Source organism: Tachysurus vachellii, chromosome 7 (genome assembly GCF_030014155.1).
Source record: "Tachysurus vachellii isolate PV-2020 chromosome 7, HZAU_Pvac_v1, whole genome shotgun sequence".
In the NCBI taxonomy this organism is placed as follows: Eukaryota; Metazoa; Chordata; class Actinopteri; order Siluriformes; family Bagridae; genus Tachysurus; species Tachysurus vachellii.
The window spans coordinates 15,073,808-15,088,899 of record NC_083466.1 but is presented as its reverse complement, the minus strand read 5'-3'; the positions used below and the strand labels follow the sequence as shown (position 1 = coordinate 15,088,899).

General features: G+C 38.6%; 2 protein-coding genes across 3 annotated transcripts; one reads left to right on the top strand and one right to left on the bottom strand.

Annotated features, from left to right (window-relative positions):
- Positions 1–62: 62 nt before the first annotated feature.
- LOC132848666 (transmembrane protein 151A) lies at positions 63–8,806 on the top strand. 2 transcript variants are annotated; one of them, XM_060874590.1, is made up of 2 exons: positions 63–976; positions 5,011–8,806. In XM_060874590.1, exons 1-2 carry the CDS (start codon positions 920–922, stop codon positions 6,793–6,795), a joined length of 1,842 nt encoding a protein of 613 aa, XP_060730573.1. In that variant the 5' UTR covers positions 63–919; the 3' UTR covers positions 6,796–8,806. The 2 variants fall into 2 exon arrangements, with proteins under 2 accessions (XP_060730573.1, XP_060730574.1); XM_060874591.1 differs by lacking the exon at positions 63–976 and adding an exon at positions 3,672–3,811.
- Positions 8,807–10,153: 1,347 nt separating this feature from the next.
- tmem179ba (transmembrane protein 179Ba) lies at positions 10,154–14,900 on the bottom strand. The gene is made up of 5 exons (XM_060874588.1): positions 14,763–14,900; positions 13,625–13,815; positions 13,316–13,453; positions 13,123–13,201; positions 10,154–12,081 (listed from the first exon to the last, which is right to left on the bottom strand). The coding sequence occupies exons 1-5, from the start codon at positions 14,862–14,864 to the stop codon at positions 11,923–11,925; spliced, it is 669 nt and encodes a 222-aa protein (XP_060730571.1). The 5' UTR covers positions 14,865–14,900; the 3' UTR covers positions 10,154–11,922.
- Between the last annotated feature and the right edge of the window lie 192 nt (positions 14,901–15,092).

The following is a 15,092-nucleotide window of genomic DNA, read 5'->3' as shown; positions in this document are numbered from 1 at the left end:
GACAACAGTTAACTGCTGCACTTTGTTGCTTAATGGTGTTTTCTATATTCCTTATATTTGCATTCATCTGTGGCATTAGAAAGAAACTTGGTATGGGTGAGTGAAGGTGCTCTTACTCAAAGAAGCACAACGTGCTGGGGACTAAAGACATTGTCTGAGCATGTGCACTGTAAGGAAAACATGGTCGCAGTGAGTAAACGCTAGACAGGTAGATGACGTTAGCTCGTATTGAAGGAAGTAATTTATAGGAAAGTCTCTGTGGCTACGTCCCAAACCGCCTACTGCTCTATTAATTAGTGTGTCAGTATAACTTACCGGTTGTATCCTCCTTATAGGGAGGTATGTGGGTTTGGACTTAGCTCTATTGTTCCTCTATAGGCCAGGAAGAGAGCGGAGGGAGACCTCTGATGACGTGCTCAAGGAGAACAGCATCATACACAAAAGGAAGGAAGAGCAAAAGAAAAGAAATAATACCGCGCGTAATTTTTTTTTTTTTTTTTTTTTAGAAAATTTGTATAAGGATTCTATTTTAAAGCAGCAATACGCAGTTTTTTCTCCTTTGAATATCGAAGATGGATGCATTAATTTATTTAATTAATTAACCCAGCTTTCCCCCGCGCCTCCCTTTAGCAGACGTAAACAGCTTCACCTCCACATCCTCATCCTCGTAGTAACACGCCTTTATAAATAAAGAGATGCTGGATATAGACGGGAACAAATGGGCCGATTCGAAAAATTGTATTTACGGATCGTGTAAAGAATTATATATTTAGAATTAGTGTCGCCGGACAGTGCGGTTTGTCTCGCAGCGGCACAGGTGTTGGCGCGGATGCTGAGGCGGCGGATGGGGTGAGTCTGGCCGGAGCGGAGCGCTCCAACAGCGGGCTGCTCCTGAGTGAGGGTCCGCTGAGCGGGAATAATGCAGGACGCGGCAGACGGAGAGGAGCCCATTCTGGCTGGGACTGCCAGGGAAGAGGTGAGATTGGTTTGTTTTGGAAAGGGTTATACGATTAATGCCATTTACGCTGGGCTGTAATTACAGCCAAAAAGGTTTTATTGTCACAGAGAGTTCACTGCGCTCCCATTATCACTTGGAGATGATCAGTCACATGGGTATAAATGTGGAGCTAAAATGATCAACACCGGGACGGACTGCTTCATGATGCGTGTCTTCTTCAGCATCCTCATCGCACTCCTGCATTGCAGTTAGGAGCAAATGCGCTGCTGTATTTATTCATCATTATCTCATGCCGAGTTCATTCTGCTCGTTTTCCCGAAACAGACCTTAATTTTGTGCCAGAAAGAAATCTGTCTTACAGGTATGAAACGGGTGCACTGGCGAATTAGTGACTGGATTTTTTTTTTTTTTGCTGAAGACAGACTCCAGCTGCTGTCTCTCAGTCTTTATAAACATACACATAGCCAAATCTTTCTATACTTCCCCTAAAGGGCAGTTGAAATCTAATAGGCATACAGGGTTAATCGATTATAAAAGCCATAAAAGTTCTGACCTAATTGTGAGGATTTCAGAGAACACATTGCATTCACGTTTCATTCAGGCCTGTAGGCTAATTTGTTCCCAAAAGAGCAGAATAGTTAAAGCACCAATCATCCATGGATTTTTTATTATTATTATTTATTTCTGTCAAAAACATTTGTGAATGTAATCCCTATTCACTCTAATGTATAAATATTACAAGATGCATTTGTTACTTTTCTATGTTGCATTATTTTTTTATCATTCTTACTACTTTGTTGTGTGTTTTTTCAGATCTATAAGATGCCATAGAGCAAGAGAGAAACATTTTTTAATTGTATCTTAAATTCCACAGACCCCTGCAGTACATATTTATTTCATAAGCATTATTTATTTACATAGTTTTTTGTAACTATAAACCTTTTCATTGCATGTTTTTGAATCACTAGAGTCACAAGAGTCCTGAATCTGATCTGTATTCGTCCATGCACTTTATTAGGAACACTTGTACACATGTACATTCATGCAGTTATTCAGTCTATCATGTGAAAGCAGTGCAATACAAATAATTATACATATACAGCCCAAGAGCTTTAGTTAATGTTCAAATCAAACTGTACACTTGGAAAGAACTATGATCATTGTGTCTTTAACTGTGGCATGGATGTTCGTACCGGATAAGCTGGTATGAGCTCCTGGGATTTAAATTCTAAGCCATACGGAATGGTGTGAAGAATTAAACATTGAGTGAGCTAATGCTCTGTGGGTGGAAATGTCTTGTTGATAAATGATGTCAGAGGAAAATGACCAGATTTGTTTTGGCTGACAGGAATGATATAAAAACTCATATAATCAATCATAGTTAATCTCAGCATTCACAAAACATTGAGCTGGATGATTTAAAACAGCAGAAGCCCACATCAGATTCAACCCCTGTTAAACAAGAAAAGGAATCTTTTTCCAGTCTTCAACCATTCACTTTGGATTTAAAGAGTGATCATTTGAGTTACTATAAACTTCCTGTTAACTGAAACCAGACAGAATATTCTCCTCTAATCTCTCTCAACAATATACAGATATAACAGTATAAACAGTATACAGATCCTCCACTCACAGTCCCCCACCCCTTTTCATACCTGGTGTATGTAATCTGGTTAAAGTCATTAGGCCTATGTAAGTCCATTTAGGGAATATAGAGCAGCAACCCATTTCATTTTTTCTGTTGGATATGAACATTAACTGAAGTTTTAAGCCTGTATCTACATGATTTTTATTACAATGCACTGCTGAATCACGATTGGCTGTTGTTACATTTACAAATGTAAATATGTATTTGTTCCTAATAAGGTGTATAGTAAAATATACAATGTTCTTATGAGCCCTGTACACTAATACAGTAAGTGTGTATTTACCTCTGGTGTTGTGCTAAATACTGCATTACCATGTCTTTTCTAATTTGTTTAGTGCTTAATGCTAGATTAAGACTTTAGTTAGAGAATAATCACTTCTGTTAGACCACCAACCATTGGAGAGTGGATAAAAACAGATCCTGCCCACCCCACCTAAACCACACACATACACACAGAAAAATCCTAATTGCTGAGCTAACCTCCTGTGTCCTATTACAATTGCAGAATGCAGAATCTTGAGATTTTATAGTGGTAGAAACTGAGAAGGCTGCACCCCACAGTAGCATGTAGTGCAGTTTGCATTACTGTAACATGGCAACTTCACAGCATGTGTGGCAGAATAAAAGACAGTGTCTTTAGTCTGGCGCTATATAGGAATCCCACTTTAAGCCCAAATGTAAACTTGAAGCTTATTATTCAGTACAGAGCAACTGCAGGAATTACAAAAAGTCTAAATATTTTCATAATCTTTATTGTCTCATTTCACTCATTTCTGACTTTACACAAAAGTGTTTGTCTTACTAGTGTATTTTATAAAAATGACGGCACCTCATTCAGGGAGAAGGATTTATTTCATTTCCACCATGTCTAATACACTGTGCTGGACTAGTTCTATTCAAAACTAGTGAGAGATTACAGCATCAAATTATTCTATAAGTATACAATCAAATATGGTTTGTTAGCCTAACTAAATAAGCTAAGTGTTTGCTTGTCAGGCTGTCTACACTTTGAATCTAAAATGAATATTTATTAAAATTGTGCTGTTTTTTACAATTCACTGTGCTTTTAATTTATAATTTCATTCATCAGTGCTTTCCTCTAAATGTGAGGCAGCATGAGCAGGGCATCTTTGGGAGCAAGCATGTATTAGCTTTCACTCTCCTTGTTTGGTAAATGTCGTATGATGGTGAGAGCTGGATAGTGGGTGGGTCTCAGTTATTCTCTCACACTATTGTTGATCTGTGATTGTTTTTGTATCCAGTATGATTACAAATGTTTCATTCATCTACTTTCATTAATATTTCATCAATAGAAGCATTATATAAAAAATAACATGTAACAAGGATACTGGTTAAAATGCAGCTAATATTGCTGTCTCACATCATAGTAATACAAAGCATTTAGATTAATGATGAATATACTGGCTTTAAGGTCCTGGTTTATGGTTTCTAATGGCTTCCTTCTGCTCAAGACCAATCATACGTGCCTTTAACCTCCACAATGTGCTTTGCAAATGTAATCATATCCTCTACTGAAACATTTTAGCTATCCTCATATTGCCTTTCAGGTGAGATCATGAAATTGCAGAGAATCTTGAAGCTAAAATAATACTATTTAAATGATTATATAGCTGGATGACTGTCAGTAAAGATTATATTTGTGCATAGTCAGCTTAGCTTTTAGGTTTTAAAAAAACATTATTTAGCTGTATGTTTTAGGCAAAATGTTGTGCAATTTTAAGATTGAAAATCAGTTACAGCTGTACCTATGCAAGACTGGTTAATTATTTGATTTAGAAAAATATGCTGTACTCATTTACATTTACTCATTTATGCTGTACTATTTATAAATCACTTGACTACATTCAGTCTTTAAATAGATGCATGGCAAGCAAAAGAAATTTTAGAAGCACAAGCTGTTAATAATTGATTGCCAAATTTTTCATTTTTCCTCATGATGTATTGCTAGAAATCCTCTGGGAGTGGATGTGACTGTATAAGTCAGAAGCTATGACAGAGCACATGAACCCTGTTTCTTCCTCCCTGTGGGATCAGAGTAACACTATTATTGGCCGTTATGCTAGCTGGCAGCAGAATGTGCTGTCTCTTGCTGGAATGGGAATTGTGTGATTGGTCTCATCAATAGGCTAATTTAAAGGATAAATAAGAGAACCTTAGATTCTGATTAAAAGCACCTTTTTATGCTGACAAAGAAGCAGCTTCATCTACCCAAAAGAGATTATTCATTAAAATTAAAGCAAGTATTGTATATATGCCTATATGTAAATATATTACCTTTATGGACTCAAATTGTGCTAATAATGTTAATAATTGAGAGTGTTTTTCTTCTTCCATAATAATATGTTAAATTACTTTTTCTGCTTTTCTCTTGTCTCTTTTACAGCAGCGTCCAGTGAAGCAGTCCCTGGCTAGCTCTCTATGTCGAGAGTCACATTGGAAGTGTCTGCTTCTCACGCTGCTTATGTATGGTTGTTTTGGCACACTGACCTGGTGCGGATTATGCAAGGTTCCTGTCCTCACAGTACCTGAAGAGCTTGCAGCTACAGTATTGGAAAATGAAGACCAGTCTACAACTTTAGCTGCTGCTAATACTTACAGCCCTGATGAGTTGGCTCTTGACAGCCCTTGCTCAAGTGGTTATGTCTACATTCCTCTGGCTTTTCTGGCCATGTTATATGTGGTCTACTTGGTGGAGTGCTGGCACTGCTACTCCAAGACTGCCATGCTGGCTCAAGCAGAGGTCGCAGAGGTCTATGAGCGTGTGCAGAGACTTCAGCAGGCTACACCATGCATTTGGTGGAAGGCCATCAGCTACCATTATGTGCGAAGAACCAGACAGGTAACACGCTACCGCAATGGAGATGCATATACCACCACACAGGTGTATCATGAACGGGTCAACACGCATGCAGCGAGTTCAGAGTTTGACTATGCCAGGCTGGGTGTAAAAGATGTCTCAAAGGAGCTAAGGGGCCTCATGGAGCATCCGGCAGTACGTCTGCGCTTTACAAAATGCTTTAGTTTCTCCAGTGCCCGAGCAGAGGCTGCCTACCTCACACAACGTGCACGGTTCTTTGGGGAAAATGAAGGCTTAGATGACTACATGGAGGCACGGGAGGGAATGCACCTGAAGAATGTAGACTTTCGTGAACACATGCTGGCCTTTCCTGACCCTGCTCGGCAGCCCTGGTATGCACGCAGGAGGGTGTTCTGGCTTGCTTCAGCTTTGCTGCTGTCATGGCCACTTCGGGTTGTGGCAGAATATCGCACTGCATATGTGCATTACCATGTAGAAAAGCTGTTCGGTGATGAAGATGACAGCAGCAGAGGTGACGGAAGTGACAATGGAGGAATCAATGAGAATGTAAATGGACCTGGTGGAGGTTGCATCGGATCGAGCTACCGTGCCATTTCCCGGGTTAACACCGTTGACATGACGGAACTTGAGTGGCACATTCGCTGCAATCAGCAGATGGTTCCCAGTTATTCTGAGGCACTGCTGATGGATCCTGGCACAGATGGTAACCAAGGTACTAACCCCCATCCCCCTGGGGCAAATTCCAATACTGGAGGTCCTACATTGCCTGTGGCCTTTGCCTCAGCCTACCTGCTCCAGAGCTGCCCTCGCTGTCGCCGGTCCACTAGCAGCATGTCACTCCCTTCCAGGCTTAGAGGCCCAACAGCTGCTTTGCTGACTGGCACTGTAGCTGGGATGAGGGCTAGCGGAGCAGGAGGTGCTGCTGGAGGTCCAGGCAGACTTGTTCTGAGCAGAAGTGGCTTTTCATTGGGTCGTCTCCAAGCCACACGTCCCACATCTCTGTTCCATTCCCGCAGTGTAGGTGGAGGTCTAGGAGGACGAGGGGAGGAGGGGAGTGGTGCAGGAACAGGAGGTGGGGGATTTCTTGGTTTGAGCTCAAGGCAAGATGAAGAGAGTAGAGGGGTGTTAATGGGAGAAGGGGAGGAGGAAGAAGAACAAGGAAACCAGGTGGCTAGGGAGGAGGAGAGAGAAAGACAAGAAGAGGAAGCAGAGCAACCAGAAGATAGCAACAGGGAGGAAGGGAGAGAAAGCGAAAGGGATCGGCCTCCTACATATCAGGATGCTTTTTTCTTCCCCGTTCTTATTGTGCATGGAGAGGAGAGTTGTCATTCAGGAGGGGACATCTCATAAACAAGAAGTTTGACTTCTAGAAAAAGGAGAAAATGGAAGGATGACTCTAGTAAGACAGAGGTAGCATTTTTTCCTAGAGAGGTATAAGGGACAGTAGGAACTGAAAGCCTCAGTTGTCATGTAGAAAAGCTATGTAGGTTGGAATACATGACTCATTATATCTATGCAAGAGAGAGAGAAGTCAGGAAAAATAAGTAAAAGATATTCAATAAGTTCTTTCTCCATTTGTTATGTTTCAAAAAGAAATATATTATAGAAGGAAGAAGACCATGAAAGAAACAAATAAAGAAATTAATAAAATCTCTCTGTACATTTTCAAAGTAAATACATCACAGAAATCTAGGGTTGGATCATAATACAACCATTTCTGTTTCTGGTTTTCCACTATCAAGTAATTCCAGTGATAGACTTATAATCTTCAGGTACAAAAAAATCACCATAACTGCAGCCTTGGAACCCAAATGGACCACAGTCTTCTGGAAGACACCCCACCTCTGCATGTAACTTAATGTTACCTCAGCCAGTGTGCTAACAACAGACTTGCAATTTACAGTGTATCCCATTTATCAGCAACAGAAACATACAACCCTGTTTTCTGACCGTCGTCTATCCAGATTAGTCTGGTCTTAACATCCTCAAAATCTTCTGTGTTGCATGCTGTTTGTGGAGGCTTGGCTGAAGCCAGATGATTTTTGGGAGATCTGGTGAACATGTGGAGCTCATATTGGAGCTTTGGCTCATATTGGAACAAGTGTATCACCTTTGCTGAATAGCTTGATCCAAGATTTCTCATTTAAAATGAGAAGGATATATTCTGGACATTAAATGGCTCTGTACCCAGTTGATATGAGAAGCATAAAAATGTGGAGTGTGTTCTTAATGCTGGAAGCTTTATCACATCACTGGTATAGTGAAGCACATTATGTTTTTGGTACATTTGCTATATTAGTAAGATTATTTGTTCTGTAGTATATTACCAGTTTTGCCTGATGAAGGGCTTTGCTCAAATACTTTGCCTCACATAGACACCTTGTTTTATGGGAAGTTATGGTGCAACCATACAACATATTGCCTTCCATTATAGCCTCTATACTTGTCTTTCTTATTGTGTCACATGAGCATGAACCAGCTAATCATTAATGAAAATGGTTAGTGTGCCAAGAAATACTCACTGATTGCTAATAATTGTATGTATCAGTGGCCACAGTCTGTACCCATTTTGTATATACTGTAGGGCACACTTTTACCAAACTTTTTTTATTTTATTTTTGCACAAACGCTCACACCACCATATTTCCAGTCACTCAGCCCTACATGCAATATTTGTTTTGAGTGTTTTTATGTTTGTATGTATATTTGATGCCTTTCTATATTTAGTGCTTGTGCATCTGGGACTAATACTACACTTGCAATATGTCACTTCTCAAGCTCTATTGTTTGTTGTAGGATAAGCAACGATAGTTGGCAGTTTCGCATATTCTCACTCAAAAAAAAGACGCTACAGCTCCACCAATAGAGGTTCAAACAAATCCACACATAGTCATTCACTCAATTATGTGAATGAACATGCTTTCATTTAAAAACATGCAGGCTAGGCAGACTTCCTAGTAGCACTTACGTGATCCCATATATGGGGAAAATAAAAAGAGGGAAAAATATGTTCAGGCAATCTTGTCAGAATGTTCTGTGCTACATAATGAATGTTGACTACCGCTGAAGTTTTAATGAGAAATGACAGAAAGAGGATATGACACAAGCATTTAAATGAGAGGTTTTGCTCCGCATATGTATAGGCTTTAAACTACAGCCACATTTTACAAGTTTAGATTTAACTAAACTTGTGCTGATTAATTAACATTCCAGTGCAGACAACAGCTGATTGTTATGTGTGGTTGTGGAGTTGATATACAAGACTAAGGCAGCTGAGTGTGTTTATGTATGTAGATGTTTAAAATGTGTGATGCTCTTTCATTTCTATTCTATGTCAAAGCTTTGGGGTGGGGTGGCTAGATGGGGTGGATTCTAGAGGAAGGGGGGAAGAGAGGGACAAAACTTTGAAGCAGTATATCTAACGGCTTCAGCTGCTTCCAAAACTATGTGTAGCCCAGAAGAAACAGTAGTTTCCACTCTGGGAGAACGTGTTGAACATTGTTAGTGATTGTGCAGTATGGTTCATCTGGAATGGATGGATAGGCTATACAGTATCCCTTTAAAATAAATAAAGTCAACTAGCAAGCGAATAGCTACTTTATTCTTCAAATATCAATTCAAATTGTTCTATTGTAGCAAAGACTGTTGATTTGATAGGTATTAGTTAGGGAGATTATAATGATGATGATGATGACGATGATGATAACTGATAATGACATTATTTATGCTATAATAAACCAGACTGCTTGATTTAAAGCACCGGTCTTATGTCATGGTTATTACTTATTTTATTTTTCATCACATATTAATTCATTTGGTAGTTAAATTATTTGACATGCCATATATATATACATGTATATATAGCTGGTGTTAGTTAGTGTATGGATTACATTCTCAGGCCATCTGTATTTTCTCGTGTAATATGCACAAATCAATTTACTGAGCCACCTAGTGGCCATTTTAGGTATTAAAATAAGTAATTCAATAAAGAACAAATCCAAACGTTTTACAGGTTAATGACCACTACAGATCTGCCGAGTAGGATTAAATTCTGTCCTTGGAATTTACTGTTAGCTTCAAGCTTCAATAAGCCTCTTTTTTCAGCACTTCAAGCCATACTAATGCTCCTGCTTTACACTTGGATGGCCTGAGCTATAATAATGGTTAAGAATCACATGGTAAGTTCATTTTGATTGTAATTTTCACCTATAGCTGAAGAAGTTGTAAGAAATTCATATAGAGAGCTAAATAAACATTCAACTTACAAAATTGATCAAAAGCTATGTAGAACAATAGAATTAATAACAGAAGCTAGTAGAATTACAACAGGCTGTCCAAAAAATAAAAAACGGAAAAATTATCTTAGGTCCTATAGATGTGTTTATTTACGTTCACTTATCTTGCTTTCTCTCTTAAAAATATAATTAAATCACCATCAATTGAGTGGAGTTATTCAATCATTCAAACACATGGTAGGAGCACAATGCAAACAATCAGGCAGATACACGAATAATTTCAGTTAATTTTCACATCAAACATCAGGAAGGAGAAAATATGTGATCTTTATTACTTTTATCATAGTATAGTTGTTGGTGCTAAATGGGCTGATCTGAGTATTTCAGGAACTACTGACCTCCTGGCCTTTTCATACAAACCCGTCTCTATAGTCTACACAGAATGATGTGAAAAACAAAAACATTTTGTGCAATAGTTCTGTAGATACTTTATTGTTAATAGAGGTCAGAGGAAAATGACCACTTTTATTAATGAAAATGATTTAGGCTGCCAGGAAGGATATAGTAACTCAAATCACTGCTTACAACTGTGGTGATCAGAAAAGCATCTCAGCATGCACAAAACATTGAACCTTTAGGTTGATGGGCTACAAAAGGAAACCACAGTGGGTACCATTACTGTCAGCCAAGAACAGTAATCTGAGGCTATCGTGGGTACACACTCTCCAAAACTAAAAGCAGGAAAGTGCGCAGTTGAATGTTAAAGGTCTTGCTTCAAGAACCTTGATGGTGCTGGGATTTGAATTCAAAACTTTTCAATCAAAGCCTGAACCACTAGGCTATTCCTGAAAATACTCTGCTCTCCACATTATTTTACAATCATGTAATTCCAGTGGTAGTTTATATTTCACCAAAGCTCTAATGAATTAAAAAATAAAGGGGCAAAGCAGGTGAATTGTGTTTGATACAAATTCTGTAAGTCCTGTAAGAAGTCACATGGTCACTAACCCTGCTTCTAAGCCTAATATTTCATATGCATGTAAATTACTACAAATTAAAACTTAAATCTAATTTATTAAAATAGTTCATGAGCCAGAGATTCAGTTTACTTTTACATTTATATTTTTCAGATGCCTACAGGGAACTACTGACATAAATAAAATATGTAAAGCGGCTTCGGTTTTATGCTTTTTTATGCTTTCATGTATTAAAAAAGAAAATTATGGAAAATTAATAATGCAATATCCAAATGATATGACATGTATGTTGGCATGCAATAAATTGTACAGGGAAAAAGTTTTCACATAGCTCAGAATGGCACAGTATACAACTGGGCAGATAAAAACAAAGATCACAAGGACAACTATATTAATTTCAAAGATAACAAGCCAGTCAAACATATTTCCATTATGTGTTGGGGATGCAGGAAGGTAAATGTCCCTAATTAATCTACTGCTGTGAGCAATGACATGGTTTTGGCATTAAGTCTTAACCAAACACCATTGACAGATTTATGTCCCCACAAGCACTGTGCGCTTTTCCACAATTATGCTCACATATCTCCAAGGTATGTACAGAAGGAATATCTCACAAAAATGATATTTTCACATTAACAGCATTATTTTAATCTAAAACCAAGGAAGACTCTTTCAGCATATAGGTAAAATCATATGACAGCATAAATATATAGTGGATAAATAATACTTAGAAGTGCTGAACATCTGGATTTTCATTACAAGAACTTATAAAAACTGACAGCAGGTGGAGCTAAAGTCTTATAAATGCACAAAGTATACCAATAAACTTTTCAAATTTCCATCTACTTATGATATTTTACTACAACACTAGAATGCTTCTGGTATTTTAACACATCCCAAAGCTTTTATCATCGACTGAAGCCAGCAGGTCACATAAAACTTATCCATTTAAATGTGGAAGTGTAGCCATTAATCTAGTCAGATGTGTGCATTTTAATTTGTCTTTAGATCAGTATGAATCAGTAAGGCCAATCTGGCAACCTCATTCTCTTAGCTGCCAGCTACTGCTGCCAATTGCTGGTCAGTATCCATGGCAACATGGCCTGGATATCACTAGGGAGCAAAACCACGACCACTGACCGAGGTAGCCAAAACCAGTACTGTGCCTGCATCTGTGTGTGTGTTGGTGTTTATCTCAATCTGTGATTGGTTCATTGTGTGTTCAATGTATGCATGCCACAGTGCCAGTGCCATCTCGTGTATGTTCAGTTGGGGTGTTCTGGCCGTTTGAAGAAGGGTTCTGTTTCAGAAGGACTGGCTCCGGGGTCCTCTAGCCGAGTGTTGTAGTCAGAGCCCCATCTACGCTGGACCACTACCAGAACAACTACTATTATCCAGCTGAAGAAATTCACCCACACTGCCGTCTGAGCAAGGGAGAGACACAGAGAGAAAGGGAGAAAAAGAGAGACAGACAAACAGAGAGAGAGACAGACAGAAAGAGGCAGAGAAAGAGACAGAGAGAGAGAGAGAGAGAGAGAGAGAGAGAGAGAGAAAGAGAGAGGGGGGATAATGAATACAAAAATAATTAGGTAAAGAAAATCATAATGAAATTTTCACACATTTATGTTAAAATGAGTCAGTCCAAGCACACCTGAGAACAGGCAGCGAAAATGCAAGCAAGGAAGAAAAACATGATGCAAAATAATGAAAAATGTAAAATGGTTAGGCAAAATGAGCAGCCAACATTTTGTCACACTTGTGTGAAAAACTTTCTCATTACTGCTGAGTCTAACAAGAGTGTAAATGTGTGGGTGGCTCATCACCACACCTGTGTAAACTCATGAGTTAATGGGGATAAATAACACTAGATAATAGGATTTGGCATGTCTAAGGTGTGCAACTGCACAGTTCTCAACACTAGCCACACTAAACATTAATTCAGAATTGTATTTCCGATAGCAAATATAATAAATTACAGTTTTTAATCATTTTAATAATTGTATCCCAAGTAAAGTCAAGTAAAAATTGTATTAGTAACACTACATTTAATTCATAATTGACCTTTTCATGGATTATTATTATTATTATTATTATTATTATCTTGTTGTTGATATTCTTTCCACCATATTCCAAACACACTAAAAACACCTTCATTTTTAAAAAAGGGTGGAAGGTTGTAAGGCTTTATACATAAAGAATTCATATTAAATACAGGCTGAAACCAGTAGCTGAGATTTAGAGGGCAGATTTTCAGATTAAATTCCATTCAAACCACTTTAGGAGGTGGTCCAAATTCATGTAGATAAAATCCTCATCAGGATACAATGTAGATACAAGAAACATGAAATGGCAGATGAAGTTATTTTGAAGAAATGTGAATAAATCTGGTATCTGGCACCACTGTGTGAAGTGGCAATGCAATCAAACATTCAGATGGTAAAAGCAGAAGAGATGTGGCAACATACCTCAGCATTGAGTAGTTTGATATAGAAACTAGACCCAATCAAAGGGCTTTTCCATTTCTGGCTCTGTGCTGCATCACACCTGCAAACACACACAGCTGTTACACTGACCAAGAAGCACTTTTTTTTTTCTTTCATCAGTACTTCTATACTTTATAGGAAATGTTTATGTATATTTGAGAAGTCTTATTCTCACCTGGATATATTGGGCACCGTTTTGATCACGGATTCACAAAATTTGTCTCGACCGACTTTCAGGATGCATCCCGTCACCAGGAGGAAGAAGAGGAAGACTGCGCTTACAAGCAGTAAGGAAGTCATCCATATTCTCTCTCTTAAAGCGGAAAGACATGCACATGTGAGAACTGACAAGCAATCTTACAAGTTACATTACTAAAACCTTTGCATGCATTATTAAAAAAGATTTCATGTCTAAGTGAGGCAGTGCTAATACTTCATACTGCATAATGACTCATTATTAACAGGCAACAAATAAGCCTCTCACCTTTTGACCTCTCCATCCATACAGCATGAGTAAACCCAGTAGAGCGTGGTGGAGAAGCAGAACACAGCCACGCACACCGAGATGCCTGACACAAAGTAACAGAGAGACGATGCGCTGGACCAGCTCACATCAATTTCTGAGGCGTTTAAGCGCACAGAACCATACAGCAAACACTTCCCTGAAAAATCACCCTGTGTGTAAATTTGAAAGTCAGTGTGTGTCACATTAATACTGATTTGTAGAAAATAATCATATGAGGATTATAGTTTTTGCATTTTGATGAAAAATTAATAATAATAATAATAATAATAATAATAATAATAATAATAATAAACAGTTTCATTTTACTTTCAGGTTGTGTTTAAGACTGTAACATGAAGCCATGGTTCTATACGCATGGGACTTTCCTGTGTTGACAGTTTGAAAGAGAAATCTACAACACTTCTCATTACTCATCCGACGTCAGTAAATCAGGAACAAACCGACACTCGGTCACATGACAAAGGGAAGAGGCGGAAGAGACCAAACGAGTTGCACTGTCTGCTTTTATTGGCTTCCTTATTTTTAACATGATTTGCTCATTTTCTTTTTGTGCACTTCCAAAAAAAAAAGGGGAGTGTGTAATCTGCCCTCCATTTTCACATGGCTTTTTTTGTTAATGCTTAATCCTCTTATGCGAACTTAAAACTACCCATCAAGCCTGAACTCTTTTCACTAGTCATATGACACAAGATGAAGTTTAAGGCTCCATAACACGAGTGCTTTCTTGTTTAAGTAAAAAGTTTGAAAATGTCCCCTTTGCTGCGCATCAACAAAATATTGATTACGCATCTGCAAAGAAAACAGTACCAGAAGTATCCAAAGTGGGGTGAAAGTTTCTTTTTAAAAAAATAATAAAATAATAGCTTAATTAACACTGTGCTATTGCTGGACAAAAATCTACAAAGTTTGACTATATTTTGTCACTTTGTTAAGGAAAGTTTTGGTGCTGACTAAAACTTTTTTGCTCAATAGTGACAGACGCAAGTTGCGCACTGCAGCAACAAAGCTGTCTAAGTCCCAACGCCTGTATGGTTTTAAAAATGTACAAACTGCACTGATAAATCTAACTATTTATAAAAGTGCTGTTTGTTTTTACCTGAGAAATAGTGACGGAGGCGGCGGTGATAATTCCGCAGATGAAACAACAGGCGTAAAACGCGAGCTCTAGCAGCAGCAGCAGCAACCGCGGCAGCGCCATCACGAGTCACGAGAACAGGAACTCGCGCGCTCAAAACAATATCCCCACACGCGCGCGCGCGCGCGCACGCACACACACAAACACACACACACACACACACACACACTGGTACGGGTGGTTTATTAGGACTTTTGTCTCAAATAAATACCACAATGAGTAACCTTTCTCACACACACACACACACACACAGAGGGACGACTAAGACCCAGAACAAATGGCAAATTCATA